Genomic DNA, 18,724 nt, shown 5'->3' with positions numbered 1-18,724 from the left:
AATACAACAAAACAAAATTCGAAAGAAGTGAAGAAGATGTCAAAAATGGTTGTGAAGTAAAAAAAAAGGTTAGCTACAACAATTGATGTATTTATGAGTTGATAAATGTGTTTCTTGCCACAGTTTTAAATATAGCTAACTATGGTTGGCATTTCAGTGCAAGGAGATTCGTCACTCTTGCCTTCCCAGAGTAATCCCAAGAGAAGATTTCGAAGAAAAGCATTCATTTGGCATAACCGAGTTATTTGTGTTGCAGTATTTCTAGTAATTCTGCAAATAGCTGGCATAATTTATCTGGGAAAACTATTCCTAGACACTGCGGATCACACACTTACAAGCTCCCCATCCCCGATATCTCAGTCACATATCGGTCGAAGACTACTATCTACAGATTTCAGCAACAACACTGGAAATGACACACAGAGCAGTCATAATAACGAGCCAGGGGTACCTGTATGGGAGCGATGCGACTTTGAAAAGGCCAACTCACCTTACGCTTGGCTTCCTCTCTATGTATTTATAATTTTCGTCATATTTGTAGGTTAGTACATTTGATTATAGCCATGTACTTGTTACCATGTTACTCATGCAGGGATTGCTATCATCTGTGATGATTTCTTTGTACCGTCCCTGGAGGCAATATCGGAGAAACTGGACTTGAGTGAGGATGTTGCTGGAGCAACATTCATGGCTGCTGGGTCCTCTGCTCCTGAGCTATTCACATCTGTGGCAGGAGTGGGAACAGAGAGCGATGTGGGAGTTGGAACTATTGTGGGGTACACTTTAAAATACTTTATACCAAAGAAATACATGATTTTTATCCTCCACAGGAGTGCTATGTTCAACATTCTAGTTATTGTTGCTCTAAGCTCAATACTAGCAGGTCAGGTAAGAAGAATACATGTACACCCCTATCTCGAATCATATTAAAATGTATTTAGACCCTGAACTTGGATTGGAAACCATTGTTTCGTGACAGTGTGGTGTATGCCTCCTCGATAGCTCTGTTCATTGGCTTCTCCTGGGATGGTAAAATAGAATGGTGGGAAGCTCTCATTCTCCTACTCGTGTACATCGGCTACATTGTTCTCATGAAGTTTAATCCACACCTGATGAAACTGCTTACCAAGTTTGAGTGCTCTTGGTGCAGGTACATAAAACATTACATAATTGATACATGAAAGTATCTGATTGCTAATTGCAGAAACAAATCTCAAGTTGAACCAGAGGTAGACAAAGAGTCAGAATCAGGTAACAGCACTACCAATTGTACGGACCAGGCTGAAGGATCAGAGTCTGAGGTACACTACCACCACTCTACTGATTTGCATGGTATTAATATTCACCTTCCAGCATCACAGGGCTCCTAGCAGTAAGGACTCTCAGAGCCATCATGACGATGCTCTTAGGAAGGAATCTCATGTCCATCATGACGAATACAAGCACCGGTTTGTGCACTCACACAGAGGAGAACTGGCAGGCTCATTCGTAAGTTATCAGACTACTGTATAATGTATATATACACAATTTTGTATTTATAGGCTAATAGAAGAAGATCAACAACAATTCATGGAGTGGACGCTCATCAAAGTCATAATTCAAACATTTCCCATCATCCTGATCGAAGCGAACGCTACAAGTTTGCCCGTTACGGTATTCCACTTCCTTTTATTCAGTCAAATTCTGAGTACGAACACGAACACAGCAAGGGAAAAGATGAAGAGCACGGAGTTGAGAGCAAGTCGACTGAATCTATAGAGGGGGAGACAGAAGAGACCGTTCTAGTGCTGATCCCATACCTTCCACCAGTTCGTTGCACACCACCAGATGTCCAGCAGGCAAGAGACGGAGGCATACTTGGATGGATTAAGTTCATACTTAAGTGCTTCTTGTTTGTCATCGCCTTCCCATTTGCTGTGGCTTACTCCTGGACTATCCCCGATTGCACAAAGAACAAAAAATTGTATGTGGTAGTAACTTCTTTTACCATGTCCATTGCCTGGATAGCTGTCACAAGCTTTGCTCTGGTTACTATTGTGGCTCGAACCGGCTGCATTCTCAACATTGATCCATTCACTATGGGCCTTGTTGTCATTGCTGTTGGAACCAGTATTCCTGTAAGTTACCTCTTGTAAATTTATATTATACAAAAATTAATGTGTTTATTGTTTTTTGATACAGGATTGCCTCAGCTCTATCCTTGTGGCTAGAGATGGATTTGGAAACATGGCTGTGTCTAATGCGATTGGATCAAATGTGTTTGATATCAATCTTGGAATCGGTTTACCCTTCCTTATTGCCATTGCCATCAAAGGAGGTGCTCCATTCTTGTTGGTTTCTCAAGAAATAATTGTAAGTCTAAATCATCTAGAAGTGTTGTGCAACAAATTAGAGTTTGTGTTCCTTAGGATGAGTTTGCAGCTGGAGAGTTTGCACTGATCCCGCATACTAAGTTTGGGTTCCTCCTCATGTTCATACTCATTTTGGCAGTGTCCACACTGGCCATATTTCGATTCCGTCTCAACAAATGGACTGGAGTCTGTTTTGTGCTCATCTATGTGCTCTTCCTAGTGTATGCCTTCCTCCAAGAGCTCCTGCCTGGATGTAAAAATGGAAAGAAGTGTTGAAAAAGACTGTATTACTTTTATTTATCTATCAAAATTGTGTGTGGCTGCTTATTGATCATTATTTTACATTAAACCGGTATTATAGTCTCAGAAAGTTATTGCGCATGCTCAGACTGAAGCACATGTGACATGTTTATAGATCTAGATCTGATAGTGTAGTTTACACCAGAAAGCAAGTTGTTTCATGTTGTTTGAGAGGTCACTCACTGCACTGACATGGTACTAAGAAAGGCAGTCCTGGTTTTAGGTTTCATTCTGTTGGGCCACTCGGCTTTCTCTGCTGAGCAGCGTAAGTGTCAGTACTTTTGCTATCCTATTTCAATATTGTAATTGACCAAATATTGTAATTGACCACTACGAACACTGCATTTATTAATCCATTTCCACTGTAGATCGATCGTTCTTGAAGTTAGCTGAAGAAGAATATAGTTATCTGCCAAAAGACGTCAGTTTCGTGTGATAACACTATAACCCATAAAACTTAACTTATGTTCTTACACTTATCCCCTATGTCCCTACAGATTGCTTTCGAGTGTCTGATGGCCAGTGTGCTGTGTGTATTCGGAGTGCTCAGTTTAATGGGGAAGTTCAAGGACATCAAGCTCACAACAGAACTCAACACTCAATCATTTGAAACAGTGGACAATAGACTAGGATTTATGACCTTCAATCATCGATGTGTTTCATGATCAGTTAACACAATCAGCTACATCTTGTACTGACCATGTATCTATTCTTCAATTGATGTAATAATTTCTTTGTGTCAATTTGGGTACAAAAACATGACAATAAATTAGTCGATATCATGTATTAGTCGCTATCACTACTGCTAGCAGAGATAGTCGTCGATGTCTTTGAAGCTTGCTTTGTGGTAGATTTTCTCTTGCGAGTGACTCGAGGTTTCTTTGTCGGCTGTGTAGGTGATGAACTGCACTCTCTCTCAGACCCAGGGGATGGTTCTGAACATGGATAAAAAAACAGTATGCTATCATAATTATTAATGGAATTAATGACCAACCTTTGCGTGTGAGACAGGCAACAACATTTCTAATCCTCTTGCTTTTGATGCCTTTTCTCTCCTGGTGTGCCAATGGTCGACTCAAAAATTGTGAGATGGATTTCTGTTCGGAGTTGAGCCTCTTCAACAATGGGAGAAGGAGGGAGTCCACTTTGGCTTGATCCCAGTTTATCTTGTCACGGGCAAACCTGCATGAGAGGGGTTTTGCAAAGTAGTGGGTTAGTGTCTAGTTAAGGAGTACCCACTTCCTGAGGAGGTCCAGGTCTGGCTTTCCCCACTCAAATTCTTCAGTAGAACAGTCAATGTTTGGTGCAAAGTAGGCCTGGTATACGGCTGGCTCTGGGAAGGTGGTGGGGAGGTGAGACTGACTCTGAGTGTGTGTGTGGGGGGGGGGTGTGGTTACATACTCAATCTTTTTTTTATTGTGCTCACTAATTTTTTCAAGACTCCACTTGCTTGCTTAAGCATCGCTGGCTTCACTAGAGCATCACTGTGCCAGTCTCTACAGCAATACTGTACTACTCACTACACACCAACATGTACGTACTCGTACCTTATTTTCTCCAGTGGCTCGAGTCTGTCTCCAGGGAAGTCTCTGAGCAGCTCCATGGCTGACACAATACCTACCCCCTCCAGACCAGCAGTGTAGTCACACCCGAGGAGGTAGCCAAGCACAACAAGCTGGCCACGAGAGAGACCTGCACAGACAAATTAGGGAATTGTTATCTACTCTTGTTAAAGCAACAAGTTGGGCCCAGTACAGCAACTTTTAAGTTTTAAACGTACTTTTAGTATACTTAATTGTACCATTAAAACACACATTTCTCACCCAGTTTTTCCTGAATATCAGAGGAGCTGTAGACCTCTGGCTCTCTGTCCTGTGAGAAGAACCCTCGATAGACCCTCTTCCCCCCAAACAGTAGGACATCGTTGTCGTCGGTGAGTATCCCTTCAACCTGACTACTACACTCCAGGTAGGCACACTGAGCCTCGGCTTCTCCCGGGGCCACTAGGTAAGGGAGGCCAAACAATCGGAACAACTCCTGGGTAAGAGCAGACACACAGTGAAGCTATTACTATAATAATGGGATCATCAGAAAACAGAGTCGACTCTAGTATTCTAAAATATAAGGGACCACAGCGTTAAATAAAGCATATTTGAACGGCCATAACTTTAGTTCAACTTTAGTTCCGTTGGTCCATTTTTGAGATGTTTGCTTAAATTGGGGAGGCCTTGGTAAAGAACGTTCAAATACAAAATGGAAAGATAACTATGTTCTATTACATTCAGCCATTTACCTGTGCCTCCTTGTACATGGTGTTGGAGACAGCTGCTGCTGCTCTGCTCTGTCTACTCCTCTCTCTCCCCAGCTCCTTGACCTCCTCCCTCAGTCGATCCTGGGCCGCCTCAGGGGAAAGTAAGAGAAGATCCTCGTCCCAGTCACTGTCTAGGTTATCTGATTCTTGTGGAGATACCGGTCCGACATCTGGTGATATTGTTGCTGATGACTCTTGTGTTGTGTTCAGTTGCGAGGGTAATACTACATGATGGGGATGGGTTAGGATAATAGCCTGTGTCTTGCTCAGAGATCGTGAAGCTAGTGAGACTTGTTTGGGGGATTGCACGGTTGCAGTAGTGACTAGTGCAGGTGGAGGCTGTAGCAATGCTGCTGATACAGATATATCTGGGGTCTTGTGATCGACAGGTGATGTTGTTTTGTCCCGCTCAATTGGTGCTTCAATACAAATAAAATGTCTTGGTTCTGGAGAGGATGAATTTGAGTCTGAGATAGTAACCACTACTGGGTCATTGTCACATGATACTAGTGCCGTGGCCATTGCTTCAGGTTGGCTGACACTGATGTATTCATTAGTATCTTCTATTGTCTTGGGGCTGTCAACAATTCGATCAAAATTTGCAGCAGTGCTCTTTTCAGAAAGCAAATCAACGTGTTCCTTCACTTCATCCGTTTCCACACCATTAACTTCACTAGAATTATCCATTGACCAATACTCTTTTTTCTCCTCTTTCTTGCCTCGATCATTTTCTCTTTCTTGCCAACCTTCCTCGGCCTCGTCCTCAGACTGACTGTTAATGCCACGCCCCTTCACCAGTATGTAGTGAGCATCTTCGCTGGAGATAATCCTACTTGTCTCTACTTCCTGGACACGAGACTCATCGCTAAGACCCATGACTGCCGTCTCGTTGGACTTGAGTACCTGTCGTACTTCTTCCAGTCTCCTAGTAGTGCGACTTTGGGTTATTAGGTTGGAGAGCTGGTAGCTGGAGAAGTCACTGGCTGCCTGTATGCATGAGGGGTAACAAACACTTACAATAAATACATGAAGAAGAAGTTAGAAGGAAGTCTAATTTGCATAGGACACTGACACAATTGTTGATGAGAAAGTAAAGAATCAGTACTTATTATTCAAAAGTGACATTTTGTATCTCACAGCAGTATACTAAAGGGATATAAATCTAGCTATCTTGTATGCAACTGCTGTGCATGGAGCTCACTTGTGGTAGGGTGTGAGGGCTGTGATGAGTGTGAGTCTCCAGCTCCTTTCTCTCCAGCAGTAGCTCATGTTGTACCTCTGGAGGGAGGGAGTTGAAGTCCTCTGAATGAATGTCCAGGCCCGTCACTTGGTCAGTAACTTGGTGGGTGTGGTCAGTGTGGACAGAGGGGGAAGTGGGAGAGGAACTTGGCTCAGGACTCCTGCAGAAAATGGTGTACATACAATCAGCCAGAGTCGTGAATATTTTGTTGCGATGCATATGGCTATGTAGAAATTATGACAGTTTCTACTGATATTGGTCTCACTTTGTCAGAGTGTTGTTGTCTGGTAGTGGTGGTAGTTGGTACATGTCTGGAGTATCACTGGTGGTCACCGGAGGAGTGGGACCACCCCTCTCTCCATACATCCGCTCCAAGATTTTGCTCTGAAGGAACTTGGACACTTGTTGGTCCATGGCCTTCACTGAGCGTTGACTGGCGCGCACGCGTCTCCGAGAGCGCTCAGCCTGAGGGGGAGAGAATAACAAATTTTAATTACAGGGTGAACCTCCCTAAAAATAAATGACATGCAAGATGAGAAATAGCTCTATGCTGCTGATATGAAATGCAAATACTGATTTTTCTATCTTACTATGGTGTGTTTCTTGAGAGTTGGAGTAGCTCCATCAAACACAAACACTGGCTTGATCTTGTAGTGCAAGAGCTTGCATACTCGATGGAACAACACTACCAGGTGGGCCTGGGGTAACGGATCGCCATGACGATCCCGCATCCCCTTTACAGCCTGGTTCAACCAGATACTCACATCTCGAAACAGAAAGTTAATAGTTACTTTCAATGTACTACAATTTATTTATGGCTTACCTACTGCTAGGACCACTCCTTGAAGAGAGTCCAGATCCACTGGTTTACCAGCTGGCTCCAACAGCTTCCACAGATCTTTTACTCCCATCCTTTAGCATACAGTACAGGGATGCATAGATCTAGATCTACTCCATCCACCAGGTACTAGGTATAGCATCCACACCTAAACCATGTGGTAAAGATTGATGCTGCTGAATATGCCAAAATGGGCAAATGTTTCAAAGACGACTTTTCCCCAATAAAACGCTGCACAGCTTGTTCTAAAGACGACCCTTCCCATTGCCCGCAGTGGATCGAGGAGGAGCATCATGGACGACAGTGAGCACACCATAGCAACTGATAGTGTACATCATACCCTGTAGTGTTGCATATGCGCACAGCTAGCTATGGAGTCTACTATTAAACACAACTCATGCAATTATTTTTTACAGTTTGGAAATCTGAGCGAAGGCGTGCAAAACCTGCACAATCAGGGGAGGTGGTCGACTTGAGCTCAAAGTTTGGAATCAATTTCAACGGTAGCGACTCCGAGTCCAGTGATGAGGAGTTTGAACCGGAAAAGGCTGAAGTGGACTCAGAAGGTACACTCACATCCGTCTGTATGGGAATAGAAAATTATTTATTTTATTTTTCAGATTCTCATGAGTTTATAGGAGATGAAGATCCTCAGGAAACTTCTGATAAGGAGAGTGGCAATGAAGTTACTGATGATGATGACGCCATGGAGACGGAGGACACACCCCCTAATGGTGGTGGTCCAAGCAGCTCAACTGAATATGTATACAATCCACTGATAGTGAGACGGTCCAACAGAGCTATCAAACCCACCAAGGATATTGACCTCTATCTGCTAGGCGCTCAGTTTGGGGTGGACCTGGAGGGAGGTGAAGTGGACAGCAGTGACCCTGAGTTCTCACCAGAGGGAGATCGAGGTAGTGTACCTCTTCATGTTGCACAGAATAAAATATCCCACATATAAAATTATGGACACATAATGGACACATACTAACCATTAGAATTAGCACAGCTGATTTATAGTGGGATAACCCCTCACACACACACACACACACACGCACACACACACACACACACACACACACGCACACACACACACACACACACGCACGCACACACACACACACACACACACACACACACACACACACACACACACAGATGGTTCTGTCAGTGGGTCTTCTGTGAGTAGCTCCAGATCTAATCACAAGGCCAGTGGTGAGGCTGTGGCTGCTAGTGAACGCAGCAGTACCGTGAACCAGACCACTGCATTCAGTCTAGCAGCCATACCACTCTGTGCTGTGTGTCTAGAGGACAGGTGAGACTTACATTGTAAATCAGCGATTACTTTCGGGCCCAAATTGTCCATTTTCTAAAAAGTGTGGACTATGAGAATGAGGCCTGTTTTCAGAGCTAACTTTAATGGTCCATACCTTGTGTTGGGGAACCTGTGATTTTTAAAGCATTTAGTAGCTGTTTAGTAGAACTATAACTCACACATCATAACATTTATAAATGATCCTATAATTATACAGTCAAGATGACGGCGATATAGTCGAGTGTGACTGGTGTGGCATATCCGTGCATGAAGGTTAGTTGCATACCACACCTCAATGTTGTGGCACTCAGGACACCATGCCCGCCCCCCTATGTAGGTTGCTATGGTGTTCCTGAGGATGATGGTGTTGATGAAGACAGGTCATCTCTCTCTTCGTTCACAACCATTCCTTGGTTTTGTGATGTCTGCAAGGCTGGCCTCTCACCCACCTCTTGTGTACGTGTGCTGATATAATAGCTCTGGGTCACAGTGCCCCCCCTGTGTGCTGATATAATAGCTCTGGGTCACAGTGCCCCCCTGTGTGCTGCTCTTATAGCTCTGGGTCACAGTGCCCCCCCTGTGTGCTGATATAATGGCTCTGGGTCACAGTGCCCCCCTTGATGATTGTTCTGTCTCCACCTTGCAGCATTGTGAGCTATGCCCTAATGTGGGAGGCCTCTTCAAGCAGTCTGTCAACGGGAGGTAAGAGCTGCAATATATAAGTGTGCTACACCAGTGGATTGTTCACACAGGTGGGTGCATGTGGTGTGTGGGTTGTACACTCCTGGTATAGCGTATGTGGAGCCAACTGAGTTGTCTGGGATAACACTGGATCATCTGTCTGCTGTGAGATGGGGTGCCCGAGAGTGTCAACTCTGTCAGGAGGTCGTCTATAGTAGGACTGGGATTGTCATCAACTGTGATGCTGGCATGTGCAAGACTTACTTCCATGTCACTTGGTGAGTAGAATATATCATTGTGTGTCTTTTACGGACTTGGTTAAACTGGAAAGTGTTTTGTTTCTACGAGCCATTTTAAATCTAAAAAGCTAATGTACGTACGTATGGTAAGCAATAGAAGCTACCACCAATAGTGTTTATAGTATGTACAAGCAGTGCTATTAATCAGACTTGTTATACATGTAAGTTTCTCTGTGTGTACAGTGCCCAGCGCTTTGGTCTCCTGTGCGAGGTGGATGGTGATGAAGAGGACAAGGAATTGTGTGACCCCTACTTTGCTCACTGCAAGGCTCATGCTGATAAGGACATTGCTAAGAGAAAGGTCAGTACTAAAGTTCATTAGTGTCTGAACGTTTAGGATGATTATTGTCTTCTTCAGAAAAGGGACTATCTGTTTGTGATTAACAAGCAGAAGAGCTTTGTCCGGAGCACTGCAGATGATCGGGTACGCTCTTATTGATCATGTGACGTCACATGACATATCATATGACCTGCAGATTCAGCATTACTTGGAGGAGGCAACGGTGGAGTACGTGGCTCAGTTCAGGAAAATGCAGAAGCACTACAGACCTGAGTTGACTTTCAGAAATGAGGAGAGACTATTGCACTACCTACCTAGTGGTGCGTTTTGGGGGGAGCAGGTGATGGTTGTGTAATCTGTTGGTTTTTTGTCTCCAGCATTCCACTATCTAACGCAGAAGGCCCAGTTGCTAGGTTACGAGACAGAGGTCATAGGTCAGGTGACAGAGACAAGGAGGATGGTCCCACCCGGACTCACTTGTGATTTTGTTAACTACTTTCATGGTGAATACTTATGACTGCGATTACAAAATCTTATAATCATGGGTTATACCGTTTATAATGTAAAATCTGTTCTCCTTTCGTGCAGAGAGACAAAGCCGATTGACGTCCACAGAAAGTGACGTGCAACAACTCTCTGACAGCAACTCTACGCTAAAGATCGAGGAAAAGACTACGAAGGAACAGTTGTCATCTGTTGAGAAGGAACTGGCCTTGCTGAGGTCTAGAAGCCAACAGCTGCAAGGCCAAGCTAATACCCTCTATATGAATCTAGCCAGGCTGACCAAAATCGATGTCAGACTACCCCTGAGATTGAAAGACACTGTCCCTGAAGAGGATGAAGGGATGTCGACAAAGTGTGTGGTGTGTGAGGGATCACATGACAATCACCTGATGGTCTTGTGCGACACATGTGACAATCACTACCATATTGGTTGTCTGGATCCTCCACTGTCTAAAGTACCCAAGAAGACTGTGAGATGGGGCTGGTAAGTATGTCTGTGTAACTACTTAACCCCCCTCCTCCTCCTCCTCCACCCCACATTTTATTTTTGTCTTTGCTACAGGGAGTGTCACAGGTGTTATCGTGACAGTGAGGATGAGTTGGCCCCTACTCTAGCCAATCATAACGAACCCTCGTCTCGCTCGGGGAGAAAGTTACAGCCACCCAAGACTCTGCTGTATGCAGACCCACAGGTGAGGGATATGGCTACACACACACACGTTGATCTGATTAATGTTCTCACTGCAGGTGCACAAATCAAGCAAAAAAACAAGAGGAAAAACTAAGAAATAACTTAACTAATTATACATTATTATTATAATTATTATTATTATGTTTTTGCATTATTAGTATGATGACCCTTTATCAACCATGCTAAAAGAAAAGGGTCGTTCTAAATGGAAATTAGTAAACGAGTTATCCAAAAGTCAAGATGGCTGACACATGGTTGGAAATCCAACTCTTCAGAAAGCGACACAGTGCCTTGAAAGAAAGACTAAACAGAAGGCGAAGACGTTCCAAAGATGAGAGACCTGCTGCTGTACATGTTGTGCGTGTGGACCCTGCCGTAGAGAAGAAGATAATGGAGGGACTGATGAACCCATCACTGGAGTTCCCTCTGGACGGTTTAACCCTCTGCAAGAACATTGGTCTAGCTATCAGCTCGAAGGAAGATGAACTAAAAAGTGTATTAGAAAAAATGGCTTCTCAAAATATCTTAGAGGTACATGCAACCGACATCGTCATACTTTCCGTAGACCTGGATCGTATTTATAAACTTGCTGATGGGCTTGGGCTTATCGCCAGTATTCAGCCTTCACCGGCCAAGAAGTTCTGCAACGTGCAAGAGGAGATAGACTTCCTCCTCAGTGTACCTACAGTACGAGAAACAGATAGCAAGAAAGTCAGCAACGAAATTCTGGAGCTTCTGAACACAAAGACGGTGAAGGAGCAACAAATGGTGGAAAAATTCCAGTCAATTGGAGGATCTCAATTGAGAGAATTCTGTGTAAACAAAACCAAAGAAGATTGTCGACGTACTAGGAGCAGCCGCAATGCTTGTCCAAAGCTCCACTTCCGACGAATTATTCAAAACCACACGGACAAGAGCCTTGGAGACTGCTCCTTCCTCAACACCTGTTTCCACATGGAGACTTGCAAATTTGTTCACTACGCTATTGACGATTCAATTGATGAACCAGAAGCCCTCCCACGACCTGTCAAAATGAAGCAGTCTGCTCTTCCACGCAGCAAGTTGTTTCCACCGCAGTGGGTACAGAGTGATCTACGTACCTTCGATATGTCCGTTCTTGGCAAGTTTGCAGTGATCATGGCCGACCCTCCCTGGGATATTCACATGGAGCTACCTTATGGGACCATGAGCGATGATGAAATGAGACAGCTGAACATACCAGCTCTACAGGTCAGTACGTGTAAATTGTACTGTTTTACTACAGCCTATAATTGTTTTTGATTAGTCATTATAAATAATTGCAAATCTTTCTTTTTGGTCTAAGCGTAACCTCGTAACCTCATTTACTGTCATGCTCTTTATTTCCCACTGTACAGGACGATGGCTACATCTTCCTGTGGGTGACTGGTAGAGCCATGGAGCTGGGGAGGGAGTGCCTCACTCTGTGGGGCTATGAGAGAGTTGATGAGCTGATCTGGGTCAAGACGAATCAATTGCAGCGACTCATTCGAACAGGGCGCACCGGACATTGGCTCAACCACGGCAAAGAGCATTGTCTTGTGGGTGTCAAAGGCAACCCTAAAGTGAACAAAGGGATTGATACGGACGTGATTGTTGCCGAGGTCCGAGCTACCAGTCATAAGCCAGATGAGGTGTACGGTGTTATCGAACGGTTGTATCCAGAGTCACTGAAAGTGGAGCTGTTTGGACGACCTCATAACTGTCAGCCAAACTGGGTCACTCTTGGCAACCAAGTCGATGGTGTCAGGATTCTAGATCCTAACATTCGAGCATCGTTTTATGCACGATATCCTCATGGAGAAATAGACACTATGAGGCCTCAACAGCCTCGCATGCCCTAGGGTGTTTTTATGTTGACCTGTAATTTTCGTCTTTATTACTACTGTATTATAATATTAAAAAAAATGTCTTCAGTCCTCTAATATTATATTATCAAGATTACATCTCTATAATAATTATTATTGTATATATAATTATTGCCTACTTTTTTGTATATAATATTATAGTTTCACGTCGCTGCAATGCAGCCAGAAGGTTGCATCATCATAATAATAATTATAATAATAATAATAATAATAATAATAATAATAATAATAATAAAATTTGATGAACTGAGCTAAAACACATAACAGAACTTCGTTGATTATAATAAAACTCTATAATGGTTTTATGATCAGAGTTTCTCTCCACTGACATAAATCTTGATACAGCCCTGATAGTCCGCTGCCACTATCATGTGACCCACTTCGTTGATCCCCTGATCCACAGAGATACCTGGTACTGGAGCAAACACTGCTGATGTCACCGGGGCAGAATGGGCTGTGTGTGGGAGGGGGGGAGTGGTACATCAATGTATATGGGTGGGAAGCACAACGTGTGTTATATGATTACACCATGCATCATAATAATAACCTATTTGGTTGATGTGAATGCACACATCTGATAAAGCTTACTTCCAGAAAATCACTGAAAATGGACCACTACAGCAGCTACGTATTGCAACAGTCCTATAGTACAATAATTATATAGTTTGCTTACTTGAGAAGCACTCGTAATATTCATTCTTGTCCCTCCTAACAGAAGTGAGCTTAGTGAAGTCAAGGTGGGTCTTCCACACGTACACAAAGTTGTCCTCTGAGCCACTGATGATATACTGGCCATCTCGACTGCACAAGCGACAAAGAGACAGAGAGAGGTGGTACACACATTTACAATGATGACTGAATGTTCTCACCTGAAGGTGGCCTTGATCTGACTGCTGGTGTTGATGCAACCCTTGTACTTGCAAGAGAGAGTGTGGTCTTTGAGGTTGTACAGCCTGATCCGAGAATCATTGGTTGTTACTAGTAACTGGAGAGAAAAACAGAACACAAAACAGTCACCAAATTAATGCTTTCAACGACACAAACACAGAGAGACACTCCTTCTAAATATCTTACCTTGTCCTCTCCAGGTAGCGGCTCAATTCCGCTGATTTTCCGGCCTCTGTTTTTGCCGTGACGTGAGCGAACGTGGATCTGGGTGTGGTACTTGAGGTGCTGTAGAAAGACAAGACTCTATAATCAGCTGTTCAAGTAATTACGTGTTACATGATAAAAACACAATGGGATTGAAGAGTCTAGACATTGTGTATAATTCAGACCTCAGTTTCGTAGAAGATGCAACGTCCATCGTACGTCCCCACCACTGCCATCTTTCCATTCATACAGAAGTTAGCAGCAGTGATGAGGTGTGAGCCTGAGAGGAGTGGATCACATGATATCTCAGGTCGAAACACAATGTCACATGACTCACCAATACCCTCAATTTCATTCCACAGGGCTACTCTCTTGTCAGGAATGTTCCATAATCGCAGTTTGCCGTCCAGAGAACCACTGAGGAAATATCGATCATCCTATGGGCATGGTAAATGATCACATGATGGATAAGAAAGTCATGTGATTGGCTTACTCTTGGATGGAACGCAATGGCTGTGACAAAGTCCACGTGCTGGAAACAACAGAGACATTCCTTTCTTGAAATGTGCCACAACCTTAATTAGAAACAATACAAAATTACAATTATGGCTGTCTACACTAACTTGTTGCCTACGCTCACCTTATGGCTGTCTACACTAACTTGTTGCCTACGCTCACCTTACAGTCTTGTCCATTGAACTTGAGAGCAGGAAGAAATTCTGTGAAGGATATGAATCTCTATTAATAGCATCGAGTCATCAGATAGTGGCCTAACCTTTGACCAGGTGAGGTCCAGCACGTCAGCTGTGTGCCCATAGTACATACACAGGGGAGTCTCACGGAACGGCTGTTGCAACAGAGTCGCATCATCCTCCTGTATGTAAACCAGTCTTAGGATTGTACACGTGATAAATTATAACAATGTCTAAACGCTTTCGAAACATTAATACAGCCACCCAACCCTCACACACCTCTGAGCTCTTGCTACTGCTACTGGCCACGCTAGCCTTCTCACTGAGGCTGTCAACTGATGAGTGCACTCCTAGTCGTTGGTACTGTGCCTGCAGCTCATGGAAGAACAGGTAGGCCGTCCGCAGCACCCACACTCTCTGCAGGGGTGGAGGGAGAAACAGTGAACATCAAAAATCAAGACCTTTAACTCAAGCATTAATACCTAACTCACCACTACACTGTCTTGTCCGGCTGTGGCCAGTAACCGCCCACACACAGAGAACTCCATCACCCACACGGCTCCCTGCAAGGACAATGATACACTGTGTGGTGGGGGGGGGGGTACACGTGGGTTGATGCTAACCAGGTGTATTCCAGTGAGGTCCTGCCTGAGCCTGATGCGGTCAAACTCTTGACTGCCTTGCTTGTGGGACGATTGCTTGTACTGCGTGAATGGTGTGGAGATAGGTATAGGCCTACACACTAATAAGTCTATATGGACATACAAGTACATTCAGACTGCAACATTACCTCCCAATACGTGTGTAGCATACCTTGACAGTGAGTTGGTCCTCTGGAGAGCGGGACAGGTCAAACGGAGGCATAGCACTCTCCTCGGCTTGTCTCTCACGCATCTTCATAGCCAGTGATTTTGTTAGTTTCCTCAGCGTTCTCCTGTAAGCAGGGAACAACAGTATTGATAAAGGCATGCTCATACGATAGCTTACATGTATACAATGTGGTCATCAGATGGTTACTGTCTGGTTTATGGTTTGAGATATCACACATACAAGTTTCTGTTTGTGTAGATAGCCGATTAGATTGTAGCTGTAGCTGTATAACACAATGCAGGCTCACTTAATCCTTGGTCTTCTCCTGTGCTGAGACTCGTCTCCACTGATATCCTCAGAGCTCGGTGCACGTCGATCCCTGGAGAGAATCACATGACTAGAATGTAGATACCAGCTGCTTACATTAGTGAGACTATTCACTTTACACATACAGTAACATACTTAGCAGCTTCATTCAACACTGCAGCTACTTGTATGTGAGGGAGAGGTTACCTCTATCAAAGGATAGTTTACTCACTCATTTGATCGTCTGATGAGGTGCTCTGAGAGAGGGTTCCACTGGTTGCCCCGGGGGATCCTGTCCTCAGCCGCACTCAGTGGCATTACCTCACCTGTGTCAAGGTTCTTGATGGTGATGGACTCCAGGATCTCCTGTGTGTGTGTGTGGGGGGGGGGAGTGGTGTGTGTGTGTGTGTGTGTATGTGAGGGTAGTGGGTGGACTGGGGCAATGACATGTGCTCTCACGAGGAACATAACTATGACCTAGAGCATATCAGGTGAGCAAAACGACACACACAGTCGGTACACCAGACAGTAGTGTTTGTATCTACAGAGCACCAAGTAAGTATTAGTAAGTGGGGCTACAATATCTTACTTGTACCTACTGACTCACAGTGCAAACAAACCATTACTTCTACAGATTCAAAAAAGTTCACCCATACCATATTAGGGCTTAGGCAGGAGGACATTAGGATATGTTGCTGACTGATCTCCCACACAGTGGTTAGTCAGTATGCAAACATCCTCTGTATACTCACACTGTCATTAGCGTTCCCAGTGGCACCTTCAGCTGTCGCCCCCTCACTGCTCAGAGCTGCCTCTATATTGTCAGGTGACACGTCGTCAAGACCATTGTTACTGTCCACATCAGAGTAGCTTATCACCACCTGATCACCACCAGAGCTACGTGCCTTGGCAACAGCCGTGTCACTTGTAACAATCTCATTCTCATCAAAGTTCAAAATAGTAGCCGTCAAATTGATGTCAAGGGCGTCCGGCTCTATGCAGATAGCAGGAGTGGGTGTGGCACTTCTTGATGAGCGGGTCACATGATCTTGCACTTCTATGGTCTCCACTGAAGAGGATTGGCTCTCTTGTTCGATATCAGTGTCTGATTTCTTCCTCACTTCTGTGGGGCTGTCGGCTGTGCCAGTGCCAGTGTGAGTGGGTGGAGAAAGGGCTCGATGGAACGTGAGGTCAGAGCTGCACACAGTCCTTGAGCGTTGCTTTAGTGGGAGGGGCTCTGCCTGCATGAAGGGAGGGGTGGACTAGATTACAGCCCACACTTGGTAATAGACTTGTGAGATGGTTCCACTAACCCATCTCCCATTATACACAGGTAATACTACACTATACTGTGCAGTGGCTGGCAGACCTCAATGAGAAGGTTCTCCATGGAGGGTGGCTTGTTCATCTGTCGTTTCTTCCGCTTGGTCCGTGGTGGAGGTACAGGAGCTTTCTCTTCCTCTGATAGTACCACAGATTGTAGGTTATGTGCAGCCTCCACGTGATGTGAGGTCTCCTCAGGAGGGCCAGGGTCCGGTGACAGCTGGGAAGGTGTAGGATCGGATATGGGGCCATCTTTCCTGGGCTCAACAGAAAGCAACTGGTCCTCTAGTAATCTAGAGGTGATAAGTGAAGGCATACAGTAAAGACTGCAATGAAAGGAATGGGAAGAGCATTAGGACAATATAAACCACTCTTAATAGACTGATGTTTATATACCTCATGCTTTTATCTGGTGACTTCTCCTCATTGCCCTCGTCAGCACTCAAATACTCCTCACTGCTGCTGCTCTCTGTAGCCATCTCTAACACTACACAAGGACACGCACACACGTAAACAAACAGGCCGGCTACTCGGCTACTACAGATTCTCAAATCAATACTAACTCCGCCCCCCAACCTAAATGGTCGCAAAAAATAAAAGTTGAAATCAGAGTTGAATCTAGCCTCGAATCCAGGCCGATTTTTAATCGGCGTGGTCTCGAGGCTAAGTTGAATCATGCAGCACTCAGTAATAATAATAATAATAATAATAATAAAATTATTTGCTTTACAGTGACCATGAGACATGTAAGAAATGAACAGAGTGTAAAAAAATTGACATAAGTGAGGTAACTGATAGACTGAACCAGTTAAGGAACAGCTATAGTTATATATTAAACTATATACATGTGTAACAAGGGCACACAATTAATAATGATACGAACACATATTTTTCCAGTCAAAGTTTTGTTCAAAGTGTTCCAAAAGAAATGTCTCAATTTAACTTTGTTCGTGTGCACCGATAAAGTTAGGTCAATTATTCCACTTGGGATTGAATTCCATGTTCGAACTATCCAAACAAAATAAAAATTCCTTGTAATGCTTAATCTTGAAAATTTGTGGAACATTTTTTGGTTTTTTGCTGCTCTGGTATTGCTATTTACAAATTGTATGTACTGGTGAATATTGATTGTGTCTTGAGGCATTTAATCATGAATACAAGGTCTTGTAGATCTAACCAATACATGAGGGGCAACATGTGTAAAGATAGCAGTCTTGACTTATAATCACTAATGTAGTCCTTCAAGATGTACTTTGTAGTCCTCCTCTGAATTCTTTCTATTGACTGTATGTTTTTACAAAGTTGCGACCTCCAGAGTTGACAACAGTAGCTGATTGAAGATTTGACTAGCGAGAGATATAGTTGTTTTTTGATACTTATCGATGATGTTGTATGCACGTTTCTGCGTAGTACATAAAGAGCTCTATATGCTTTGGAGCAGACAGTATCACACTGCTGACTCCAAGATAGGGTACCTGAAACTATTATTGAAACTATTATTGGTCCAGCACACACATTTAGGCCTAGCTGACATAATCTTGGACCAAGATATATTATAATACCAAGACTTGGTGATATATACCTAAACACAGTGGAAGCTGACATAAAGTCAGGACTTGCATAAAGGCAGCAGGCTGTATACAGGCAGACTGCATAAATGCGGACTACCTAAACACAGTGGAAGCTGACAGAAGCAGACTGCATAAATGCGGACTACATAAAGTCAGGAGTTGCATAAAGGCAACGGCTGCATAAAGGCAGCAGGCTGTATACAGGCAGCAGGCTGTATACAGGCAGACTGC

The 18,724-nt window shown here is 44.0% G+C and overlaps 6 protein-coding genes across 8 annotated transcripts; 4 read left to right on the top strand and 2 right to left on the bottom strand.

The window, feature by feature from the left end:
- Positions 1-12: 12 nt before the first annotated feature.
- LOC135341790 (sodium/potassium/calcium exchanger 4-like) lies at positions 13-2,724 on the top strand. 2 transcript variants are annotated; one of them, XM_064538449.1, is made up of 10 exons: positions 13-68; positions 124-541; positions 593-776; positions 831-888; positions 942-1,150; positions 1,205-1,301; positions 1,354-1,488; positions 1,542-2,117; positions 2,182-2,352; positions 2,409-2,724. In XM_064538449.1, the coding sequence occupies exons 2-10, from the start codon at positions 142-144 to the stop codon at positions 2,625-2,627; spliced, it is 2,049 nt and encodes a 682-aa protein (XP_064394519.1). In that variant the 5' UTR covers positions 13-68; positions 124-141; the 3' UTR covers positions 2,628-2,724. The 2 variants fall into 2 exon arrangements, with proteins under 2 accessions (XP_064394519.1, XP_064394520.1); XM_064538450.1 differs by lacking the exon at positions 13-68 and having other exon boundaries at positions 519-537.
- Positions 2,725-2,737: 13 nt separating this feature from the next.
- LOC135341792 (ER membrane protein complex subunit 5-like) lies at positions 2,738-3,384 on the top strand. Its single transcript, XM_064538452.1, has 3 exons — positions 2,738-2,916; positions 3,020-3,072; positions 3,149-3,384. Exons 1-3 carry the CDS (start codon positions 2,844-2,846, stop codon positions 3,314-3,316), a joined length of 294 nt encoding a protein of 97 aa, XP_064394522.1. The 5' UTR covers positions 2,738-2,843; the 3' UTR covers positions 3,317-3,384.
- LOC135341787 (DNA excision repair protein ERCC-5 homolog) lies at positions 3,361-7,217 on the bottom strand. The gene is made up of 11 exons (XM_064538445.1): positions 7,026-7,217; positions 6,793-6,968; positions 6,468-6,667; positions 6,164-6,362; positions 4,945-5,949; positions 4,475-4,688; positions 4,199-4,343; positions 4,078-4,147; positions 3,891-4,015; positions 3,646-3,833; positions 3,361-3,586 (listed from the first exon to the last, which is right to left on the bottom strand). Exons 1-11 carry the CDS (start codon positions 7,111-7,113, stop codon positions 3,438-3,440), a joined length of 2,559 nt encoding a protein of 852 aa, XP_064394515.1. The 5' UTR covers positions 7,114-7,217; the 3' UTR covers positions 3,361-3,437.
- Positions 7,218-7,242: 25 nt separating this feature from the next.
- LOC135341789 (PHD finger protein 14-like) lies at positions 7,243-10,971 on the top strand. Its single transcript, XM_064538448.1, has 15 exons — positions 7,243-7,343; positions 7,457-7,606; positions 7,661-7,957; positions 8,202-8,358; positions 8,576-8,631; positions 8,696-8,814; positions 9,005-9,060; positions 9,111-9,317; positions 9,522-9,639; positions 9,697-9,762; positions 9,815-9,938; positions 9,996-10,121; positions 10,207-10,606; positions 10,685-10,814; positions 10,870-10,971. Exons 1-15 carry the CDS (start codon positions 7,334-7,336, stop codon positions 10,912-10,914), a joined length of 2,061 nt encoding a protein of 686 aa, XP_064394518.1. The 5' UTR covers positions 7,243-7,333; the 3' UTR covers positions 10,915-10,971.
- A 45-nt stretch (positions 10,972-11,016) lies between these two features.
- Positions 11,017-12,772, top strand: LOC135341791 (N6-adenosine-methyltransferase catalytic subunit-like). Its single transcript, XM_064538451.1, has 2 exons — positions 11,017-12,043; positions 12,190-12,772. The coding sequence occupies exons 1-2, from the start codon at positions 11,054-11,056 to the stop codon at positions 12,673-12,675; spliced, it is 1,476 nt and encodes a 491-aa protein (XP_064394521.1). The 5' UTR covers positions 11,017-11,053; the 3' UTR covers positions 12,676-12,772.
- A 119-nt stretch (positions 12,773-12,891) lies between these two features.
- LOC135341788 (WD repeat-containing protein 44-like) lies at positions 12,892-17,504 on the bottom strand. Of its 2 annotated transcripts, XM_064538447.1 has the most exons (18): positions 17,319-17,504; positions 16,969-17,215; positions 16,352-16,840; positions 15,832-15,965; positions 15,601-15,672; positions 15,297-15,417; positions 15,107-15,187; positions 14,975-15,046; positions 14,763-14,900; positions 14,567-14,665; positions 14,470-14,510; positions 14,285-14,366; positions 14,129-14,228; positions 13,977-14,071; positions 13,774-13,872; positions 13,569-13,684; positions 13,373-13,500; positions 12,892-13,153 (listed from the first exon to the last, which is right to left on the bottom strand). In XM_064538447.1, the coding sequence occupies exons 1-18, from the start codon at positions 17,399-17,401 to the stop codon at positions 13,008-13,010; spliced, it is 2,343 nt and encodes a 780-aa protein (XP_064394517.1). In that variant the 5' UTR covers positions 17,402-17,504; the 3' UTR covers positions 12,892-13,007. The 2 variants fall into 2 exon arrangements, with proteins under 2 accessions (XP_064394517.1, XP_064394516.1); XM_064538446.1 differs by having other exon boundaries at positions 13,977-14,228.
- Positions 17,505-18,724: the final 1,220 nt, after the last annotated feature.

Source organism: Halichondria panicea, chromosome 9, assembly GCF_963675165.1.
Source record: "Halichondria panicea chromosome 9, odHalPani1.1, whole genome shotgun sequence".
NCBI lineage: Eukaryota > Metazoa > Porifera > Demospongiae > Suberitida > Halichondriidae > Halichondria > Halichondria panicea.
The sequence above is the reverse complement of the archived record's forward strand: the minus strand, read 5'-3'. Positions and strand labels throughout refer to the sequence as shown.

Coding starts and splice junctions, on each gene's coding strand:
- LOC135341790 (XM_064538449.1), top strand. CDS start 142: ATGGTTGGCATTTCAGTGCAAGGAGATTCGTCACTCTTGCCTTCCCAG. Junction 542..592: donor AATTTTCGTCATATTTGTAG/GTTAGTACATTT, acceptor TTACTCATGCAG/GGATTGCTATCATCTGTGAT. Junction 1,151..1,204: donor TTTGAGTGCTCTTGGTGCAG/GTACATAAAACA, acceptor TGCTAATTGCAG/AAACAAATCTCAAGTTGAAC.
- LOC135341787 (XM_064538445.1), bottom strand. CDS start 7,113: ATGGGAGTAAAAGATCTGTGGAAGCTGTTGGAGCCAGCTGGTAAACCA. Junction 4,148..4,198: donor GAGCCACTGGAGAAAATAAG/GTACGAGTACGT, acceptor GTATTGCTGTAG/AGACTGGCACAGTGATGCTC. Junction 3,834..3,890: donor GACCTGGACCTCCTCAGGAA/GTGGGTACTCCT, acceptor CCTCTCATGCAG/GTTTGCCCGTGACAAGATAA.
- LOC135341792 (XM_064538452.1), top strand. CDS start 2,844: ATGGTACTAAGAAAGGCAGTCCTGGTTTTAGGTTTCATTCTGTTGGGC. Junction 2,917..3,019: donor GGCTTTCTCTGCTGAGCAGC/GTAAGTGTCAGT, acceptor TTTCCACTGTAG/ATCGATCGTTCTTGAAGTTA. Junction 3,073..3,148: donor ATAGTTATCTGCCAAAAGAC/GTCAGTTTCGTG, acceptor ATGTCCCTACAG/ATTGCTTTCGAGTGTCTGAT.
- LOC135341791 (XM_064538451.1), top strand. CDS start 11,054: ATGGCTGACACATGGTTGGAAATCCAACTCTTCAGAAAGCGACACAGT. Junction 12,044..12,189: donor TGAACATACCAGCTCTACAG/GTCAGTACGTGT, acceptor CCCACTGTACAG/GACGATGGCTACATCTTCCT.
- LOC135341789 (XM_064538448.1), top strand. Junction 9,061..9,110: donor AAGCAGTCTGTCAACGGGAG/GTAAGAGCTGCA, acceptor TTGTTCACACAG/GTGGGTGCATGTGGTGTGTG. Junction 10,607..10,684: donor AAGACTGTGAGATGGGGCTG/GTAAGTATGTCT, acceptor TCTTTGCTACAG/GGAGTGTCACAGGTGTTATC.
- LOC135341788 (XM_064538446.1), bottom strand. CDS start 17,401: ATGGCTACAGAGAGCAGCAGCAGTGAGGAGTATTTGAGTGCTGACGAG. Junction 13,501..13,568: donor CAGATCAAGGCCACCTTCAG/GTGAGAACATTC, acceptor TCGCTTGTGCAG/TCGAGATGGCCAGTATATCA. Junction 13,154..13,372: donor ATATTACGAGTGCTTCTCAA/GTAAGCAAACTA, acceptor TCCCACACACAG/CCCATTCTGCCCCGGTGACA.